Consider the following 22,148-nt stretch of genomic DNA (forward strand, 5'->3'; position numbering starts at 1 on the left):
GCAATGAAAGGGGTATAGCCAAAGAACCCCAGTCAGAGCCAGGTGAGCGCTGCCCCCATCCAGCCGCTGCTGCCCTTCCTGACTACTGACTACTGACTACAATGGCAGCAGCCACTGCTCACAGGGCCCCCACTAGGTGCCATTCCGTCCTGCAGCCAGCACACAGGACTTTACTCATGACAGGCCTGAGAGGCAACAGAACATGAGGCTCAGGGCAGCCCAGTGCTTGTGCTCCCTTGGCCACACGACTGGAAGATGGCCAAGGAAAGCACACCCAGGTCCTGGGCCCAGGCCTCCCGCCTGGGGAAGCCAGACAGCTGCTCATTCGTTGAAGAAAATGTCCCAGCCTTGAGCCAAGAGCTCATCAGGCTCCCCAAACACCAAGACTGGGTCAGGCCCACTGGCTCTGGCTGAGACCCACTCTCCCTCCTCCTCCACAAGCATCAGCATCTCCATGTTGCCATACCCATGCCCACTGCTCCTACCTGGGGGGGTGAGACTGAGCTCCCATGCTCTCTTGGAGGGCTGGCGGCAGCAGGGTCTCCAGGGAGGCCACCTGCACTCTGTGGCTGGCACAGCTTTCTGCGAAGGAGAATCAGGGTGGGTGGTGGCTTGCAGCAGTACCCCACAGGGCACACCCAGGCCCACCTGTCTCTGCACTGACACCACACTTCCACCTTTGCCGAGGGATATGGGGAAGGGCTGGTGCCCTGAACCAGAGGAGGGTGAGCATAACAGGTATGTCAGGCCTGGTGGGCAGAGCTGCCGGCGTACATTCCATCCTAGTTTTGTCCATAGCTGCCCAACGGTTGTGGCCTCACTGCCCAGAGGACTGCCTCACTGGGTGTCCTGTGCCCAGAGAAGGATCAATTGATCACCCACTCATCTAGACTCCTGTTACCATATAAAACTGACCAAACACTCCAGGTCTGTACTGTTTACCCATGGAAGCTGGGATACTGGGGTGCTGGCCACTCAACTGTTTGCCCTAATAATGACGCTCACTGCAGAACTTTAGAGAATACAGAAGAGAACTGCGACGCCCTGGTCTGTGACAGGAAGGCCTCCTGGATTCAGCACCTGGGAGCACAGGCCATAGCACCTCCTTATGGATGACAGGGGTGGCTACTGGCCAACCTGGACCTGAGCAAAACAATGCAGCCAGGGATAAAAGAAGAGACAGACACCCCAAAGCTTGATGGTGACCCTGGTGCTGTGTGTGGTGCTGAGGGCCCTCCTCCAGCCCTGCAGGGAGACTGAGGTCCAGGGGTTCAAGGACCACGTCTGTGCTGCTCCAACCAGTTACAAGCAAGCCTGCCTCCCTGACCAATGGCCACACTCCAAACCACTGCTGCTATCCCCTGCCTGAGGCCCAAAATGCAAGGAGAGCCACAGGAAAGGTGCCCAAAACACGCAGGTGCTCACTAGGCAACACGATCCCTGTGGTTAAGGAGGGGCAGGCTTGCTGTCCAGCCACGGGGAAGCCACCAGAGCTCTGGTTAAAGATCGAAAACCAAGGACAGGCATTTTTTTCACTCTCAAGTTCCCCACTAAAAAGTCATGAAGAGGAAAGGGAACAAGAGAATAACAATATTTAACACTAAAGCAGAAATATAGGATCCAAGAAAACCAAGTCCCAGGCCACAGAATCCTGAGGCCTAGGGGTTGTAGCCTCAGGGACCTCAGAGGAGCTCCCACCAGGCTGTTCCTGTGCAGCCCCGCTCTGGGACCTGGTCTGCTGCAGGGCCCACAGCATGTCCAGGAGAGAAGGAAGTTGGGCCTTCTCCGGGCGCCGGGAGGCTGCTTGGGCTACACGTGGATGACAGGAGGGATAGACGTGTGGCCCTGGGAGAGGAGGAAACAGAAGCCTCCAGAGGAGTCAGAGCCGCCCAGAGGAAAGTCCTGAGGAGCATGGGGCTTTTAGGCAACAAATGTCAGGCTCCAAAATAGACCGAAAAATTCATTTGAAAGGAAGGACTGTTACGGATGAAAACTTTAACTCAACAACAAAAACACCAGACTTAGTATCTTCAGAAAGACAAAGGACTTGTATGGACATCTCTCCAAAGAAGATATACAAATGGCCAATAGGCACATGAGAAGGTGCTCAACATCGTTCTTCATCAGGGAAATGCAAATCAAAGTCACATGAGATACAACTTCACACCCACTAGGATAGTTAGACTAAAACAACAACATCGGAAAGTAAGTGTTGGTGAGGATGTAGAAAACTGGAACTTCTGTACACTGCTGGTGGGAATGTAAAATGCTGCAGTCACTGAGAAAGAGTACAGTGGTTTTTCAAAAAGTTAATCACAGAATTACCATGTGGCTCAGCACTTCCACTCCTTGGTATATGTTTAAAGAGAACTGAAAATCCATGTCTATGCAAATCCTTGGACACAAATGTTCATGGCAGCACAATTACACCAAGAGGTGGAAAAAACCCAGGTGTCCATTGAAAGATGAATAAACAAAATGTGTCTAACAGAGTATTATTTGGCCATAAAAAGGAATGAAGCACTGACATATGCTACAACCTGGATGAACCTTAAAAGCATTGAGTAAAGAAGCCAGACACAAAAGGCCACATGGTGTATGATCCCATTTATATGAAATGTCCAGAACAAACGAATCCATAGAAAGAGAAAACGAATTGCCAGGTGTTAGGGGAGGGCAATGAGGGAGTGACTACTAATGAGGAGTCTCCTTTAGGGTGATAGAAATGTTCTGGAATTAGAGATCATGGCTGCACAACATTGCGAATGCACTAAATACCAGTGAGTTGTACACTTTTTTGTTGTTAATCCTCACCCAAGGATATTTTCCATTGATTTTTAGAGAGAATGGAAGGGAGAAACATCCATGTGAGAGAGACATATCAGTTGGTTGCCTTTGCACGCCCCCAGATCAGGGCCAGAGATTGAGCCTGCAATCAAGGTACATGCCCTAGACCGGGATCAAACCGGGACCCATCAGTCCCCAGGCTGGCGCTCTTTCCACTGAGCCAAACCAGCTAGGGCAGGTTGTATTCTTTAAATGGGTGACTTGTGTTAAGTGAACTGTATCTCAATAAAGTTATTATTTTTTAAAAATATCCTTAAGAGTAAATAAAAAATGGCATCACTCCCATGGATAAGAACATGATACACTCGGCTGGTGTGGCTCAGTTGGTTGAGCACTGTCCCATGCACCAGGAGGTTGCCTGTTCAATTCCCGGTCAGAGCACATGCCCAAGTTGTGGGTTCAAATCCCATTACAGGGCGTGTAAGAGGCAGCCAATCGATGTTTCTCTCTCTCTCTCTCCCTCTTTTTTTCTTTCTCTGAAATCAATAAAAACATATTTATTTAAAAAAAATAAATAAAAGAACATGATGCTACAAAAAGAGAATAAGAAGGACTCTTGGGAACTAGAAATGATGGCCAAAAGGACCGGTTGGGAGAAGCCAAAGAAACCCCCTAAAAGAAAAAGGGAAAAGATAATAGGGAAGACAATGGGAAGAGTCTAGGAGCATAGTGCCCCAGTGGCAGAACTAGAGGAAGCAGGAGGAAGAATACTGAGACCTTTTCCCAACCACACAAGAACAGGAAGGACAAGGTAAGTTTTCAGCTCTGGGGGGCCACATTGCTCCCCTGCCCCAGATCACCTGCAAGGCTGTCCATGTGGATGTTTGCACAGGGCTGGGTGGGGAACCTCTGAGTGCTGTTTCCTACTGACCATGCACACACACTTGTATGGAAACGTGCACATGGGCTACTAATTCTCAGCCATGCCCCTTCCTGGAAATTCAGTGAGGACAAGGCCCTGGGGTCTGGGAACTTAGGCATCTGGTGAGAGGCTCTAAAAGGACGGACAGAAGCCTTGCTGTGCCCCTCAAGTGCCCCTTGCCACCTCAAAGCACCTGGGTAGGCATAATCAGCCATTTCAACACTGGACCTTTATTACCAAAAACTATGTGACGAATGAAAACACTTGCAGGAGGGGAGAGTGCCAACCTAACATGTTTAGCTGGGGCAACAGATCGCCAGAGAGGGGACATGGGGGAGGGTGTCTCTTCTACAGAGACTGTCTCCTTTCAGCACCCTAGCACCCAGAAACCTTGGACGGCCAGAGCAGGGACCTCAGGCCTGGTGGCTTGGGGATGAGTGCCCTGCAGGGCTCAGGAGGAACTTGGGGTTCACCTAGAGTGGCCCCAACTCAGCTTTGTTTTCCAGATGCTATTACTACTGCTTTAAAGAGCTGAACTTAAAAGAGAGAAAAAAACAAACAAAACCTCCATAAAGAGCTCCAGGTCCCTGAGAAATCACTTAAGAACTAATTAGTGCTCATCCAGCATCAGTAGAGAAGGAATCAATCTCTGGCTGACCAGGCCGCTTACCCACTCCTCCCAGAGCCCCCTAGGCCACTCCTGACCTCTGGTCCCTAACCCTAGAGGGTGCATTTAACCTGCTTCCTCACATCTGCGGGGAGCTTTGTGTCGTCTGCTTCACATTCTTAAATGGTTCTAAGAAGAAGGCACAGCCTCCTAAGCAGAAGCCCTTGGAGAATGATGTATGCTCTCCAGCCCACACAGCGGGGGCTGGCCTTTCCCCCAGCAGGAGGCCAAGGTGGGCTGTCCAGGCACGGGGAAGATGGCCAGAGTTCCCACGGGCCTTTCTACCCAGCTCTCAGCGCTGAAGCCTTTGGAACTAGACAAGGCCAACCCAGCACCCTGAGATCTACCCCAGGCCCGGGAGAGGTGGCCTTACCTGACAAGCATGCGCTTTAGCAGCTGCTGGTCCCCCTCTGAGTAGCCAGGCCAGTCCTTCTGCACATCCTTGTACACACAGTCCTTCAGTGTGCAAGTACCATCCTTGGCATTCACGTTGGCCACCTGCAACACAGAGCCAGCGTCACTTTGTGGGAAGCCGGAGGGAAGGGAGCATGGAGGCAGACACAGTCCTGGAAGGGAAGAGGACAGCACCCCACCCCCAGCTCCTCTGCGCTAAGTCCAGATGCATACTTCTTACAGCTGCTGGGCCAGACTGGCTCTAAAAAGGGGGGGGGGGGGGGGGGCTACCATTTATAAACCCCATCATCAGCTTCCCTCTGCTATGGATTGAATTTGTGTGTCCCCAAAATTCATGTTATGGTATGTGATAGTATTTGGAGGTGAGGCCTTTGGGAGGTGTTTAGATCATGACAGTGGAGCCCTCATGATTGGGATTAGTCTCCTTATAAAAGAGGTTTCCTTGCCCCTTCTGCCACGTAAAGACAGTGTGAAGATGCATCACCACAGGGTCCTTCAAAGCTAATCTGCCAGCGCCTTGATCTTGCAAGTCCAGTCTCCAGAACTGTGAGAAGTAAATGTCTGTTGTTTGAGCTGCCCAGTCCATGGGACTGCAATAGCAGCCTGAATGGATGAAGACACCCCTCTAGGATTTGCAGCTCCTGAGGCAGAGTAGCAGGGCTTGGGGTGCCGGGCAAGAGGCGCCTCTAGGGGCCAGATTGAGCCCACCTCCCATGCACCAGCCAGCTCTGCTCCCATTGGTTAATGAAAGCTGAGTTGGGCTCTAAGATGGTTTCTGAAGATGGGTTTTTGAACATCTGCCTTAAGGGTGCTTGCAGTTTTGAAGGGCGCCCTGGTCTCCTACACATGCATGTGTAGCTGTGTGTTGCTGTTTCTCCCTATTACTGGGTTCTAAGAGGACTTCATGTCATAGTGATTCCCACACGGAGCATTTTTTTTTTAAGACCATCATCTGGTGCCAACACTAAGATTACTCAGATGTTGAAATTATCTGGTAAGGATTTTTTTTAATCCTCACTAGAGGATATATTTTATTATTTGGAGAGAAGGGAGGGAGGGACAGGGAGAAACACTGACTGACTGCCTCATGTACATACCCCAACCAGGGATCGAACCTGCAACCCAAGTATGTGCCCTGATCGGGAACTGAACCTGCAGCCTTTCGATGTATGGGACAACGCTCCAACCAACCAAACTACACCAACCAGGGCCACAAGGCATACTTTTAACAGTTGAGTAATATTCCACCGAATGGCCACGCTATGATTTACGCAAACATCTCTCCTTTGTTGGATGCGGATGTGTTTCCCGTTTCTCTGTAGCATAAACAGACGTCACTGTGTGCGTTTCCAGGCAGGCAACGGTTCTTTCTTTCGCCAACTTCCCAGAAGCGGGATTAATGGGTCAAAGGCTCTGAACGCCTTTTATGGCTTTTAATATATATCGCTCAAATACTCTCTAGGCCAGTGATGGCGAACCTATGACACGCGTTGTCAGAGGTGACACGCGAACTCATTTTTTTGGTTGATTTTTCTTTGTTAAATGGCAGTTAAAAATATAAAATAAATATCAGAAATATAAGTCTTTGTTTTACTATGGTTGCAAATATAAAAAAAATTTCTGTATGTGACACGGCACCAGAGTTAAGTTAGGGTTTTTCAAAATGCTGACACGCCGAGCTCAAAAGGTTCGCCATCACTGCTCTAGAAGCATGTCCAAGCTGTCAACACTCCCACCCATGAGGACGAGCCTATGGGTTTCTCTGAAGCCCAGACAGCCCTGGAGACAGGTGCCTTCAATGTTTCCACAGAAGGAAGAGAGGTGCCTTTGAGGAACGCCATTTTGTCAGTGCTGCTCACGGGATACCTGGTCGTGTGGGGAGGCTGACCGCCTGGGCAAGGTGCCGCCCACAGGATGCTGAAGACCTTCCCCTTCCCCAGTTGACAGGGCCCTGCTGCCCCCCACAATCACTGGGGAGAACTACCTGGGCAGTGAACACAGAAGCACAAGGCAGATGGGGCCGTTCAGGAGAAATCAGAGCAGGCACAAGGAGGACGCTCTGCCTGTAGATGCTGGCTGGGCTGCCTCCAGGAGGCTGCCGACAACCCAAGCTGAGTGGAGGAGCCATAGCCCATAACGGTGCCTCTCTAGTTCCAGAAGGGCCTGGAGCAACGAGAGCGTCTGGGGATAAGAAACAGAGCCGTTGCTCCAGGCCGGTCCATATAAGCACCCCCAGACCGTCTCCAGAGAACGGAGCCTGGCGTCCTGCCATGTCTCAGGGCCGCTCTGAGGGTTAACCTCAGGTGTATCTGTGAGCTCAGTTAGCTAAGTTTCACATTCTGGGTTTGAGGGTCTCTCGTTTCTTCTTCATTTCAGGCATAAGCAAGGTAAGAGGGGAGAGTGGGAGTGAGCGCATTCTTAAGAACGCCACACAAGAGGCTGAAGGTCTAGCAGCTAGCTAGACTAGTCTAGCCTGACAGCAGTGAGGGCTGCAGGCACATCCAGGGGCGGGCATAGGTCCCACCTGTATATTCAGTCCTGACACACCTGACAGCTCCATCAAACTCCCCTCGGCCCTACCTTGGTCTCCCTGTGCTACAGAGAAAGGCTCTGGGGGCACCCAGCCCAGGGGAAGGGCCTTCCATGTGCTTCCCTTTAATTTGTGAGGACAAGACTGACACGTTTGACTTTCTAAGGAACTGAGCCCCCTGGGAAGGTTGATTCTGGTTCTACAGCTTCCTGGAAGCTTTGGTAAGCCCCTGAGCCAACTCCCGAACTCTCGTGGAGAAAAAGCACTGCTTGGCCCTTGTCAGCACAAACTATGACTTGGGGATGGTGCCTCAGGAGGCCAAATCCACACATGGGTGCCAAGTGAGTGACATGGGAGCCCCTGATATACTGGTGATGTGAAGTGTCAACAATTACCAAGGCCCCTGGAACACAGGAGATGTCTTCCTATACGAAGATAATGGGTGCCCTCAGAGATAATGGGCGGGCCTGGGCCCAACCCAGATCTACAACCATGCATGAAATGAAGCTCCAACTTTCCCACAGGGGAAGATTGTAGAGGCCTCTTTTCCCCACTCCTACCCTTTACCGTGAACTCTCTGGGGCTAGGGGTAATGAGGGACCCCAGCTGGAGCATGGGTGCTGACATTCTCCTACCAAACATGCTGCATGGTTCACAAGAGCCTCGGGTTGCACTGAGGAAGGGAAAATGAACACCTAGAGGCCCGCTGAAGAACTCGGCAAACATGAAAATTCATCCTCACATACAGCTACCATCTCGGCATGGGCTCTCTGCCACAAGAGGCACGGGCCAAGTACCCAGAGTGTCGGAGGCGGAAAGTAGGAAGAACAGGTGAGCTGGAAGAGGGGACTTGGAGAGGCTCGACCACACCTCCTCCTCGGGTGCTGGCATGACTGTCCTCACAGCAACACAAGGAAGTGGCATCAGCATGGCCTGGCTGATGTGGTGAAGCCAGAGCAAGCCACTCGCTTCCTAGAGGTCCTCAGGCTACCTCCTGGAATCCTGGGAACCAGGGCAGGGCCTCAGGCAGGTGACTGGGCTCACCTCACTTGCTCCAAAGCTCAGGCTATTTCTTAGTAGTAGGCTTACCTGCCAGCACCATGTTCCTAGAGGCAGAGCATCCTCCTGTAAGCCTTAGGCACTATAAGAGGTGCTGCAGCCATGCCCCAGCCACAGATGGAATCTAGAGGTACAGAAGTGAAGCCTCCTGCCTGGGATTATAGCTGGTGAGGGGCTCTCACTAACGTGTGCTTTCCTTGATTTCACTCAATTCTAAAAAGCTTGTGCAACTGAAGTCTTGGATCTCCTGTGCAGTGCCCGCTGCCTATGTGCTAACAGGTGTTAAGGAACAGGGTGTGTGTCCAGACCGTCTGTAGAGGCTGCTCATAGGCTGGGTGAATCCCATCCCACCCCACCCCACCCCAGCCAGCCCCGGGTAAGCATGCACCTGTTGGAGGAGGCTGTCCAGCGTGTCCTTGTCTGCCTGCGCCAGGCCATCCTTCTGTAGCCGCAGCAACAGTTCAGCCTTCCGGTAGGGCCTCAGTGCCAGAAGATGTAGCACCCGGTCACGGAACGGCCTCTGAGATACCCCACCGCCCCCGCTAACACCACTTTTCTTGATGGCATTTGCCAGGTTAATGGGGGTTGCCCGCTTCCGGGAGGGCACAGTCTCCGTCGCCCCTGGGGCTGGTTTCCTAAACTGAACCTTCTTGCCTGCAACAAGAACCAGGGTGATAGATAAGTTAAGAATTGGAGGGGGTGAGAGGGTGGCCATAGTGTCCCACTGCCTGGGGCTGATGCCGAGTTCCTGAGTGTGGAAAGCAATGGCCAACAGCATCACCCTTCTGCCAAGCCAGCGTGTCCAGCCCAGCCTGCTAGCTGGAGATCCAGGGGGGCTGAGAGCGCCACCTGCTGACCACACACAGCTCACTGGGAACTTGCAAGCTCAGTAACGGGAGCAACAAGGAAGTACAGGTATGTTTAGAGCCATAATTGACTTCATCATGGGCAATCTAAATCCTGGGGACCGAAAACGCTGACCACCACAGGGAGAAGGAGCTGGTCTATGAGTCCTTTTGATGTTAAATGGAGGGAGATCCCTGACCTGCCAAGGCAGGCGTCCCCTGAGACTATGCTTCGGAGCCCTGTGCTGGTCCCATGGGATTCACCATTCTCTTTTATGGAAAAGTAGGGAACACAGATGTCAGGGTTGCTTGGGCAGCTGCTCTGGAGAACCCAGGGTGTTAGCAGCTCCCCAGCTGTGGCTCCAAGTGCTTGCTCTTCAGGCAGACATGGTTGTGCCTAGAGTCCTGGGGGCAGCAGGCCGCTCTGACATTCTCCGGGTAGAGACAATGGGGTCCAGCATGGCTTCCCCTCCATTGAGCCAGTAGGCACTGCTCTCGAGGGAGGAAGTTGTTAATTCTGTTCTGGATGCTACCCCTGACACCAAGGGAATGTGGATGGCTGAGTGAGGTCAGCACATGCCCTAAATCCTTGGGCCAAAAACCTCTCCATGATGACTTCTTTTTGCTCTTATCCCTCTAATCTGATCTGTCAGATTAAGAAAGGAAGAAGCCGAAACTGGTTTGGCTCGGTGGATAGAGCGTCGGCCTGCGGACTGAAAGGTCCCAGGTTCGATTCCAGTCAAGGGCATGTACCTGGGTTGCGGGCACATCCCCAGTAGGAGATGTGCAGGAGGCAGCTGATCGATGTTTCTAACTCTCTATCTCTCTCCCTTTCTCTCTGTAAAAAATCAATAAAATATATTTAAAAAAAAAAAAAAAAAAAAAAAAAAAAAAGAAAGGAAGAAGCGCTTTGTGAATCTGCAGGCCTTCCAGGGCGTCAGTCCATCTTCAGGCTTTCCGGTAGGGCCTGACTCTGTCCCTAGAGGATCCAGCTGACAGGCTGACATGAGATGGGGAGAGACCAAGTACAGCCGGACAGCATCTTAAGAGGTGAGATGAGTGTTTCCACTAAAATATAAACTGTTGCAAAAATTTCTCATCGTATAAAAAATGGTCCAGTAAGACAAATCTTGGCCAAGTTTTTGGCTGAAAGACCCAGAAATTCACTAAGATGTCTATGAATGTCTATGTTTGCATCTTGCGGTGAAAGCAAGTAGGTGAAGCTTTTTTTGGATTCTGACCCCAGTGGTGGGCAGCCATGTCCACTGGGGCTAAACACTGACCAGCAGGACAAACTCCTGCACAGACATCTGGAATTTCATTCAGAGCCAACCCCACTGCCAAGCAAAGGAAACTAGGCTTTCTTTGGGGGTATTTGAAACCTCCCACCATTTCTTAAAAAAGAAAAACGCCATTGAGGTCCTCATCTGCTATAAGCTGGTTCATTCCTCTTCTGCCTAATGCCCGTTTCCCTGGGAATAACTTCTGATAACATTTTAACTCCGTCTGGGTCTAGGAGGTGAGAAGGCTGCAACAGGATGATGAGCTTTCTGAATAAACTGTACTTTTAATCACATTTTTAATGTTTTCACCAAAATTATTTCCGAACAAATGCTGAGTTGCTGGAGCCTTCCAGGCAAGCAAGGATCAATGCTTTTCCTTCCAGTTCTCAATCCGACAGCCACTCGCTGGCCCCATCACAGTATCCGGCTACTGTGGGGTGCATCTGGTGGTCTGTATCATGCTAGGCATCTCAGACTTGGTGAGGAGTCAGCTGGGCATGTGAGAACAAGGGTGGTGGCCAGAGGAAATATGGCAACCCTGTGTTCATGAAGTATGTCTGTGTCTCTAACCAGTAAAGGTCCCTGAGACTGTGGCCTGGGAGAGAGGCCAAGGATTCAAATTCTTCGTTTTAGGTCCTAAGTCCACCTGGGGATTTGGGAGGCAGCAGATGGCATAACCCCCAGCTGACTGGCAGGACCTTCTTCCTGACCAGACATGGGCCTGGCTGGTCCTGCTCAGGGGCTGGACGACACCTCTGCTACCCATCATTCCTGCTCCTGGCCTGGACAGGCTCTGAATGCCTCCTACTCCCCCAACAGCTGCCTGTCAGGCATAATCTGCTCCCGCCCAAGTGGAGCCCTCACAGTTGAAGCCCCTGGCTCCCATCCTCACCCAGGTAGCGGCCTCCGGGCTTGATGACGATGGTACTCCGACTCCGTGTCTCCTCCTCAGCTTGTGCCATGCTCTGCCGTGCCTTCTGGTAGGAGTCATCGGTGGCACACACTGTGATTTTGTCCTGGATGCTACCCAAGCAGTCCAGGTGTATATCCCCATGGCTGTAAGACAAGGGGCCAGGAGCTAAGATGAACACCTGGGAGACGGAGATATGGTCTTGGGCCCAAGCCCCCCAGTCCCCACCAGGAAACAGGGCTCATCACTGATGTAGACATATGGTTTCCACAGGGCACATCTTTACCCAGAAGAAACAAGGGGTCCAAGGCCCCTGGGCCAGAGACACAATACAAGTACCTACACCCTGGACACAATGAAAGCAGCCAGAGGGGCTCAATTGAGGTATGGGGGCGCTGGGAGAAGGAGGTACTGGGCCAAAAGCGGTGGGCAAACACTCGCACAGGAGGGTGGGGCCCAGGGGGGAGGCTGGAGAGGCAGGGCTGTCCCTCGTGGCCTCACCTGGATAAGTACTGCTGGATACAGTCGAAACTGCCCTGGGGGCTGTCACGGCCAATGTTGGAGAGGTAGAAGGAGAAGATCCGAGCCTCTGCGGGGTAGTCCGGCTGCGGGATGGAGATGTGCTGCACGGAGACAAGGGGGCATCACTGAGAGTCCAAAGCATGGAGGGGATCGTGGCACAGATCAGCCGCTGGACCCCAACTGTCCACCTCTGCTTTAAACACCTCTGCTTTTTGGCAGTGACAGGACCCTAGGCCGGTCCCCAACACCTGTGCCCAGTAATGCCAGGGTCCTCTGTTCCCATGTAAGAGGGAAGGGTGATGGCATCACAGTCTGAGAAGTACAGAGCGGGGAACATACACGTGGAGGCAGGGACCGAACCCAGATCTGGGCGATGATTTAGTTTCCTCACCCACCAAAAAGGGCAGATCTGGCCTAGGACATCCTCAAAGGTAAAATGAGCCCTAGCTGGTGCTCAGTGGTTAGAGCATTGGCCCACAGACTGCAGGGCCACTGGTCAAGGGCACATATCTTGACTGCAGACTCAATCCCCAGCCCCAGTCAAGGCACGTGCGGGAGGCAATCAATTAATGTGTCTCACATCGATGTTTCTCCCTCTCTCTCTCCCTCCCCTTCCCTCCGCTCTCTCTAAGTACCAATGGAAAAAATATCCTCAGGTGAGGATTAACAACAAAAAAGTGTCGGGGGAGAGAATGAGACAAGATAATGTCAACAGCCAGCAGGGCTCGCTGGGCAGCCAAGATGCTTTGACCCTTGCTCCGCTTAGTGGCCTCCTCTCCACCTCCTCCGTGGGGACACAAACGCCACCTGAGTGTCTGTCCACTGGCCTGTGGCTGTGAACAAGGCTTCTGAGGGTCACCAGGGAGATGCAACCACAGCCGGGTGCACACCAAGCCTGCAGCTGCCCAGAACATGGCAGGAAGCCTGTACACCAGTTGGCAAAATAAAAAGCAGTTTCTGGGGAAATTGGGCTGGACGTGGGTGGCTCCTCCTTCCTTGCCCATATCTGCTCAGGGGGCAGTGGCCGCAGAGGGTATCAGTCCCCATTGAACTGTCACCCCTGAGAGGAGGGGAGAGGAATCCGGCCTGAGTTCTAAGGTGCTGGTGGCCCTGGGTAGCTCCCACCCTACCTACCCCGCCCCCCAGCTCGTGCAGCCGTGAGGCAGACTCGACCCCACTCATTTAGGCAGGTGGGAAACGGAACTCCGCAACTATGCAGCCACAGCCATGACAGGCACAGCTCACACTGGATCAAGACAGGGCAGACATCTGCCCAAGGACATGGGTGTAGGAAACCACTATCACAGCTTCAGAATGTTCCCTGTAACCAGCAGAGAGCTGACGGTGGGACCAGGCCCTGTGCAGAGGCCCACTCACCACGCTGCAGATGCCCTACCCAAGCTTGAGCAGGGAGCAGCGACCGTGCTTCCCCCGGGCACTTCACTGTAACCCTTTCACCCTGTGTGGGCCTTCACACTAGGCATCATAGTGGAATATGCCCACTTCCAAAATTTGTCCTGGAGTAGGAGAGGGCCCAGCACTGAGCCCAGAGGCCAGTCTGTGCAGGACAGTGGGTGACACAGGGCTTGAAATAATGCTCAGGAGAGCCTGGTCCTGGCTAGTGAACAGGTGCTTGTGGCCAGTGTCCTCAGGATAGCTGGGGGTGGGAGGAAAGTGTGCTGGGAGCGGCACCACTGCTATGGCATCCTCTGGTTAATGGTTTGTTGCTGGTTAATAATTACCAATCTCTGGGAACCAGCAAGGAAACCATCCAGCTGGGCACAAACGGCCCAGGAATGCGCAGCTGACTCTGTGCCAGGGAGCTAGGCATGTGTTCCAGGACATGGCCTGAAATGCAGCAGCCATGAATGTGTCCTCTGGACAGTCTCAGAGCTACCAGTTGGTCTGAGTATATGTAGTGGGTTTGGATGTGTCTGATGGCAGCACTGACACCAGGTTATGGGGGATGGGGACAAGTGTTTGTGTGACAGAAAAACGAGCAATAAACAATAAACATGCTTCTCCCATCTCAGATGCCCTGAGTGCCTCTGAGGCCTGCAGGGGGTGCTGGCTCCCCTGCGGCAGTTAGTGGGGTCCTGGCCAGAAGCCTTTCACCTCCTCTCTTTGAAATCTGTCCCAAGTCAGCCACTGCCCTCCCCCAGGTCACTGTATGCGGTGCAGGTGAGAGTTCTGGAGACAAATCAAGTCCCTAGTGGAGGTGGGAGCAACATGGTGGGGGACAGCACTGGATATTCCTTCAGGCAAAAAGAGGAAAACAGGTGGATATGGGAGCCAAACACCACTGACCAGGTCCGCTCTTGCCAGAAGGATTATCAGGAACCATCAGTTTTCTTCATCATATTTTAATATTTTTTAAAAAAATTCTTTATTGTTGAAAGTATTACATATGCCCTCTCTTTTTCCCCCATTGAACCCCTCCAGCCTGCCCCCACCTCCTACCCCAGGGCCTCTCCGCCCCATTGTCTGTGTCTTCATCGTTTTCATTCCCAGGGAACCATTCTGGGGAGAGTTACCACTGTGGCTAAGCACGCCTTCTAGGAGCAAAGCAGCCCCTTTTGCTGGCCTGGCAGATACCCAGGGCCCTTTCTAAGCACGTTCTTCTCTTCTTTCTCCATGGGGCTCAAAAGAGCAATGCTCCGCCTTCACCTGCCCCCTTTCCCCAGGCTCCTAAGGTCTCAACTGCCCAACTTTGGTGTACGATGTCTCCAGACTCATAAACCCCATTCTAGAGATATTTTTAAGATATTTCCAAACTATCCCTGGGACCAATAACACAGCAACAAGCACCTTGTGGCTCAATCTTGAGCACATCCTAATAGACATGGTTCCTACACACATAGACACCGGCCAAAGGTCTGTGACCAGCCCTATCAGACCTTGTTCTAGAGCTGCAATTTCTAGAACAAGGTCTGATAGGGCTGGTCACAGACCTTTGTGGTGGTTTCCCACCAAAGCCCAGGGAAACGCCAAGGACAAAACCCTACCTCTCCTTCATTCAACTGAAGAGTTTTGAAGTAGGGCTGGCCAGGCTGGGGTGCTTTACCAGCTGCCAGGGGCTAACAACTCAGAATCGACCCCTTGACAGCAGAGGACCAGTGAGTTAGCTCAGTGCCCCTGAGAGCGCAGAGAACACAGATGTGAAAACGTACCCGAAAAATAGACAGATGAGTATTTTGCTCCAGAAGACACAGTCCCGGAGGCCAGATACATTCAGATGAGGCCTAGCTCACCAAGGAATGTGGTGAATGCTGCAGAGTGCACAGGGCGACCGTGGCCACCAGAGGGTGCTATAGGGCCAGTCTGGCAGCAAGCCCCAGCCTGGGCTGGGAGGTGGTGGGATGGGCCCAACAGCCACCCAGGAGGTACGTTGATGCTGTGACCCGATGCCAGCGGAACCACATTCATGTCTGAGGGGGAAGAGCACCAGGAGCCAAGAGTGAGCTCATCCTGTGCCACAGGGAGTGCACTGGTTCTCCTAAGGCTACGTTAATTTACATAAGACCCTCTAGGTCAAGCATGTCAAACTCGCAGCCTGTCGCAAGTTTGACATGCTTGCTCTAGGCCAGTGGTGGGCAAACTGCGGCTCTTTGGCCCCTTGAGTGTGGCTCTTCCACAAAATATCACGTGCGGGCGCGCACGAACAGTGAGATTGAAACTTCGTGGTCCATGTGCAGAAATCGGTATTTTGTGGAAGAGCCACACTCAAGGGGCCAAAGAGCCGCGTGTGGCTCGTGAGCCGCAGTTTGCCGACCACTGCTCTCGGTAAACAAGGTCCCTATCTTGTAGAGGCTGAGGGACAAAGGGGAAATTGGCCAAGGTCCCCGAGCTAAGGAGCCTACAGATAGGGTCTCAATCTTCAGTCTGTTAGCTTGATGGACCTCTGGGGAGTGGGTTCCTGAACACTGAAGCAGCCCATGTCCCTAAAGAGCCTGTGCCATCCAGCTCCACTGGCCTCCTGCTCCCCCATGCACACCCCACATCCTGTTCCATTTCCAACCTTGCAGATGTTGTGCACAGAGCAAAACCCCCTCCTTACTTCTCAGGAACATGTAGGCCCAGCTGTGCGCATGCAATGGAGTGACCAGGAGAGGTGGGAGGAGAGAGCCAAGGCACCTTACCTCCTCCCTGCCAGTCTGAGTGATTGTGCACATGCAGCCTGGCACCAGGCCAAGCCTTTCACACCTGGCTGGGGGGGAGGGGGACATGTCCCATCAATACCCAGGAAGAGGAGGAGGTACAGATGTCACGGGGGCAGACCCAGTGCCTGACTCTATGTAGCAAGCTGGGGAAAAAACACCCCCCCTGTCACACAGCCCATCCAGCCCTCACACAGGCTCCCACAGGGAAGAGCCTCCTGGTGAAAAATCATGGCCTGGACTGCCAGGAGCTGCAACACAGCGCCTCCATGCTGAACTCCTCTAGATACTCTGTGAAGCAAAAGAAAGCCAAGGAGGAAGAAAAAGTGGACAAAACATGATTCTAAAACTAAGGTGGTGAGACCCCACTTCTAGAATGAATGTGGCTCTCAGGCTTTCCGTAGGAATTCGGGGGACATAGGGCATGGCCCAGGAGAACCTCATGGAGCATCCGTGAGTAGTGGAAAGTGAACACTGACCTCAGTGGCCCCTTCTGTGCACTGGCCTCATCTTCCCACAGGGGCTGAGGGACCAGGGCAGCCCCACCGACACCCCTGGAGAAATGTCTCAAGAAGAATAAAGGGAGGTGGCAAAAGGGTAACCACAAGACTCTGATGGGGCCAATGAAGGCACAGATGTCCTCAAGAAGCCACAGGGGGGTGGGGGTTGTCTGGGCCTTTGGGTGTCTTGCCAACCTTCACTGGTTTCAATGTGTTGGTCAGTTTGTGTGTCCCTGGCCAGGCAGCAGCCCCAGTGACCCCCATAAGGGCTAATCTGGGTGTGTGTGGAGGTGTTCTGTAGATATCCAGACCAGCTGACTCTAAATAAAGGAGAGGACCCTCAATGGTCTGGGTGGGCCCCTCCCAATCAGCTGAAGGTGTGAAGAGGGAGAGTGAGTCTCCCTGAGAAGGAAGAAGCCGTGCTGCATCGTGGCACTGGCCCCTGCCTGCCCACAAGTGTATCTGGTATCTCTGTATCTGCACACGCTCCATCGCCTACAGCAGTGACGGCGAACCTCTGACACACATGTCAGACGTGACACGCGAACTCATTTTTTTGGTTGATTTGTCTTTGTTAAATGGCGTTTAAATATATAAAATAAATATCAAAAATATAAGTCTTTGTTTTACTATGGTTGCAAATATCAAGACATTTCTATATGTGACACGGCACCAGAGTTAAGTTAGGGTTTTTCAAAATGCTGACACGCTGAGCTCAAAAGGTTCGCCATCACTGGCCTACAGGCTTCCTCTATGGAGCATCCTGGCTCAGTAAAATCCACAGATCTCTCAAGTGGAAACTGACATAGACACATGTGGCAACTCTTGAGATAAAAAACAAAGACTTGTAATAAAGACTAGAAGAAAAACTGGTGTTCCAAGGAGTGTTTGGTGGGTGGGAGGTACTGATGAGTGTCCTAAGACCGGAGGGCAAGGATTGTGAACAACTTGCCCTTTCTTTCATTCCCTGATTTTTCTATTAACATGTTCATTTAGAATAAAGTACATTTCATAATAAAATGGGGGTGCTGAGTTTCTGTAACTCCCCAACTCAGTACCAAAATGAGACAAACACCCATGGTCCTGGGTCCATAGAGGGACACTGCTTGGGCTCTGGGGCCACAGCTTTGAATTAGCTCAGAGACTGAGTCAGAATGCGTATTGGGGCCTGGGAGCCAAGTAGGAATCTGCTACAGGAAGGAAGGGAAGGACCCTGGGGGGTGCTAGACAGGATACCTTTCTTCTGCTCACAGATGACCATTTGTGGGCCCCAGACCAGACTGGGCACATCTAGAGGCGGCGCTTAGCCTGGCATGGAGGCTGGAATGGAGGTGGATGGGACCAAATGCTGCTGTGCCCAACAAGTCATGACAGGCCTCGGACTGAACCAGTCCCACAATTCCACATATGAGTAACACAAAAACGACTCACCCCTTGGCTTCCTTGAAATCGAATTGATGGTCTCAGTGAAACAGAATCCTGCAAAAAAACACAAAAGATACCTATAAATCCAGAGCCTCACATCCGGTTGGCTAAGGAGCAGGGTAAAGACCGTGAGCTCAGGAAAGGTGAGAGAGAACACAACATCTGAAAACTACAGGAAAGGTCACCAAAGTAGGGTTTTGAAGAATCAATATGAGTTCCCTGACTGGCATGGGGACTGGGGCTGAGGGTCATTGAGTGGCCAAGAGTGGAGACACAGGCAGTAAGCAGCCCCTCACTGGTCTCCCAAACCCATCACCAGCCCAGGCCACCCTGCCTCACTAACACCGCCTCCAAATGGAAATCAGGGCGGGCGAGCATCACTGGCCAGGAGGCAGGCTGATGATGTGGCTCTGGCCTCCCACCACTGGCAGAATGAAGCCCAAAACCTGCCTAGCTCCCATGTCACAGTTTAGAGCAGTTTGTCACTGTGCTAGGAGTGGCAGAATTTCCAAATGTCATAAAAAATAAATAGTAAAAACTCAAAATAAATACTTCAAGCTTCAGGTATTCAGACATCACCTTGTGGTGGAATTTTAAAAGAATATGAATACAGATAGAGGGCTGCACCTCCTCTTCTAACCTTGGGCCTAGAGCACCCACCTTCTGAGTAGCAGACACCACAGTAGTAGTGTGGCCCTGGCTTGTCACCATGGCCCCCTCCCTCATCCCCCAAACCCATAGGACCCTGCCTCTCCCACATGGCACTGGGGTACTGGGCTCTTCAAACCTCCATCACCGAGCCCACCTCTCTGGCCTCCACCCTGGCCCCACTTAGAGTAAGGGATACTTCCCTACCACCCCAGCACCTCCCTGAGTGGCTGCCTGTCAGCTCCCCACCCAGAATGTCAGGCCCATAGCATGCCCTGGGGAGGTGGAGTAGCTCTGAGTAGTGGAGTGACTCCACCCTCGTGGGGAGAAACAACCAACAGGCAAAGCCGGGATTTAATAGGCGGGTCCATCAGCCACTGGGCTGACGGCTGTGGGCATGTGAGGGAGACAGCTCAGCTAGCTTGGACATGAGGGATACACATGCAACCCCTTTGTTTACCAGGAGCCTACTCTTTTGCTGAGAATCTCAAAGGACTCTGCTGTCTGAAGCAGACCCGAGGGGTCACTCCATGCACTAGCACTTACCTCCATGGGATCTGATGCCCCAGAAACCACCCCAAACTTCTAAACACATCGTCCCACACTGCTAGGCTATCAGAAAGGGACATCCAGAGGCCATGGTGCTGTTGAGACAGGGGTCAGGCTCCTTTCAAAGTAGACTCAGGACCAGCTGACCTGACCCGACCCACGACCTTGACCTGACCCCTGCCTAGGCTGCCAGTCAAGAATGAGAAACACACCACCCATAAGGGTCTCGTCCTGGCAGGGCCCTTGGAGATGCAACATGTAAGTGGCCTCTGCTTGGAATTAGGTTAAAGACGTGAAAAGATGGCCACTGAGCAGATGAGAAGGCGCTCAGTGCTGTTACCCATCGATGAAATGCAAACTGTGCGCCTATCAGAATGGCTACACAGGAAAGACAACACCCTCGAACCCTAGCGCATGGCTGGTGGAAACGTGCACTGTGTGGCTGCTGTGAAAAACAGTCCGGCGCTTTCTTAAAATGTTAAACACAGAGTTACTCCATGACCCAGTAATTCCACCCCTAGGAGTTAATTAGCCAAGAGAAATTAAAGATACGTCCATATGAGAACCTATACAAAAATGTGCACAGCAGAATTATTCTTAGTATCTGAAAAGTAGGAACAATCCAAATGCCCAAACAAGAGAATACCACCCCAAAATAAAAAGGAACAAACTCCTGATGGACACAATATGGATGAACCTAAAAACCACTGGCTGAGAGGCAGCAACATATGAGACCATGCACTGTATCAGTCCATTTATCTATGTGTCCAGAAAAGGCAAAGCTAAAGAGACAGAAAGCAGATCAGTATGTGCCAGATCAGCAGATCAGGCCCACAGAGGACCTTTACTGAAGACTCAGGGGCTCTGAGCAACAGGCAGGGAGAGATTCCTATCTGTCCGCCCGTTTAACACAAGAGTGATATATGTGGGTAGAGGGGAAGCAGAAGACATGAGAACACCGCAGCACAGGCAATTCGAAGTAGCCTGCCTGTCATTATTACGAGCTCTCTGCTGACACCTGATCATCAAAACCAGGAAGGAAGACTGTTTCTGGCAGAAGAAACAGCAAGTGCAACGCCAGGGCAGAAATTTGGGACATTACAGTGGTAGAGGGCACATGGGTCTTGGCTCTTTCGCCCCCAGATCTCTCAGCCCAGACCTCTGTGCAGGGATTAGCAGGGGCTACCTCAAGCACCGTGTGTGCCACACACACAGCAAGGTCTTTGAGCTCCAAAGGCCATGGTTACGTGAGGCTGGATTTAGGGTAAGCAGGGAGAGGAGCAGGCAGGGTGTATCTCCTGTGAAGGAACTGCACCAGGACAGCCCTAGTACTCACACATGCTGGTCCACCCTCCTCCAACCACACACTCCCTGTGGGCCATCCAGTGAAGCATTTAACTGGCTTCATAGCTGCCAAGTAACTTCTCTGGAAGACTCTTTTCTTTCAAGGTCACTCATTCCCCAAGGGCAATGAGAAGGACACATTTGACATTGGAGAAGTCAGCAAGAGGCCTAAAAGCCCCCACTTTCCCTGTAATGCTGGGAGGGCTGGCCTCAAGTGCATGTCCCCACGCAGCACGCTGCCATTATCGAGCCAGGCTCCTGGCCACATGGGCTTGTCTGGTGCCTCTTCCCTCCAGCAGGACCAGTCCCTCTCAACAACAGAGTATGTCACTCCTACTCTCACACATGCACTTGGGTGACTCCCCACAGGCTTCCTGTCTAGCCATTAACAATAGCAGGTACATCTTTGGAGGGCTGAGGGTAGAAAACTGCCAACCTAGAATTCTATATCCAGTGAAAAGAGAAAGTAAAATAGAGACTTGTCCAGAGAGACAAAAGCCGAGAGTATGTTTACAGCAAATCTGCACTACAAGGAAGGTCCTGGAAGTTCTTCAGGAGGAGGGAGTGACATCAAATGGACATGAGGATCTCACAGACAATGAAGAGCACTGGGCATGGCGAACCCCTCTATGAATATGAAAGAGTAAGTTACATTTCTGTAAAAGATCACTGACAGTCTGAGACACAGATAAGAATAACGAAGTGCAAGATTTGGACACACACAACCAAATGTGAGAAGGCATGGTGCAAACGAAAAGCAGTGGTGGTGTCCGGGCTCAAACTTGCGGGCTCCCAGAAGGTGGGTGTGGCACCAACAGTGTCTTCTGAGCAAGCAGCCAGAGCCCAAATCAGAGGTTCCTTCACGGTAGGACCAGCATCACTCCCATCATAGAGGTTCAGGTGCTTCCCATGGCAACATGGCCATCATGACCTGGCTGGCTGCTCCCTGCAGGGGCCGACAGCTCATGAGGTTAGGTGGGGGAGTGTTGCCCTGTTACCTTATCTACGCAGCAGGACAGAAGGCAGCATCCTAGGACCAACAGGATCTGATGCACTGGCCTGGACATTGCCTGTACTCATTTCCCTGTTGCCTCAGCGGCTTCTGGATCAGCCCTCAGACCAAAATTATCAAGGCACCAGGTAATGTAACTGCCCTGGATACCCCTATCACTGCACTGCTGCCTCCACACCTGTGACCTTGGTACCTGAATGGGCTGCACTTCAGGCATCACAACAATGCCCCAAGTCTCCTCAGACTCTCAGGGGCAGGGGGAGTTATGTCATTCCCAATGCAGGCTCAAAGGTCACACATACCCACTTTTAAGCCATCCAATGCAGTGTCTCCTGAGCAGCAGGCTAGCCCAGGAAGCCCAGCCCCCACACTGCACCTGTCAGGTCCCCGCATGGCAATGTACCATCTCCCACTAGTCTCAAATGGGGATGAAGTTGGGAGCTGCTCAGGACAAGGATCACTGCTGGTGCCGCACATCAGCCAAGCCAGGGAGTAAGCAGGGAGGCCTAGTGGAGCAGGTAGTAAGGAGGCCTCAATGCAATGAGGCAGGAACATTTGTGCCCTGCAATCATTT

General features: G+C 52.1%; 1 protein-coding gene across 2 annotated transcripts in view; it reads right to left on the reverse strand.

The window, feature by feature from the left end:
• Nucleotides 1-22,148, reverse strand: part of ELL (elongation factor for RNA polymerase II) — a 70,162-nt gene that overhangs the window by 15,030 nt on the left and 32,984 nt on the right. For both annotated transcript variants that reach the window (XM_036311731.1, XM_036311730.1), the window contains exons 2-7: nucleotides 18,028-18,075; nucleotides 11,919-12,040; nucleotides 11,400-11,563; nucleotides 8,768-9,033; nucleotides 4,750-4,874; nucleotides 486-582 (exon numbers count right to left, since the gene is read on the reverse strand). In XM_036311731.1, the coding sequence (XP_036167624.1) occupies nucleotides 486-582; nucleotides 4,750-4,874; nucleotides 8,768-9,033; nucleotides 11,400-11,563; nucleotides 11,919-12,040; nucleotides 18,028-18,075 (822 nt within the window). The remainder of the gene's footprint in view (nucleotides 1-485; nucleotides 583-4,749; nucleotides 4,875-8,767; nucleotides 9,034-11,399; nucleotides 11,564-11,918; nucleotides 12,041-18,027; nucleotides 18,076-22,148) is intronic.

Source organism: Myotis myotis, unplaced genomic scaffold (assembly GCF_014108235.1).
Source record: "Myotis myotis isolate mMyoMyo1 unplaced genomic scaffold, mMyoMyo1.p scaffold_m19_p_6, whole genome shotgun sequence".
Lineage (NCBI taxonomy): Eukaryota > Metazoa > Chordata > Mammalia > Chiroptera > Vespertilionidae > Myotis > Myotis myotis.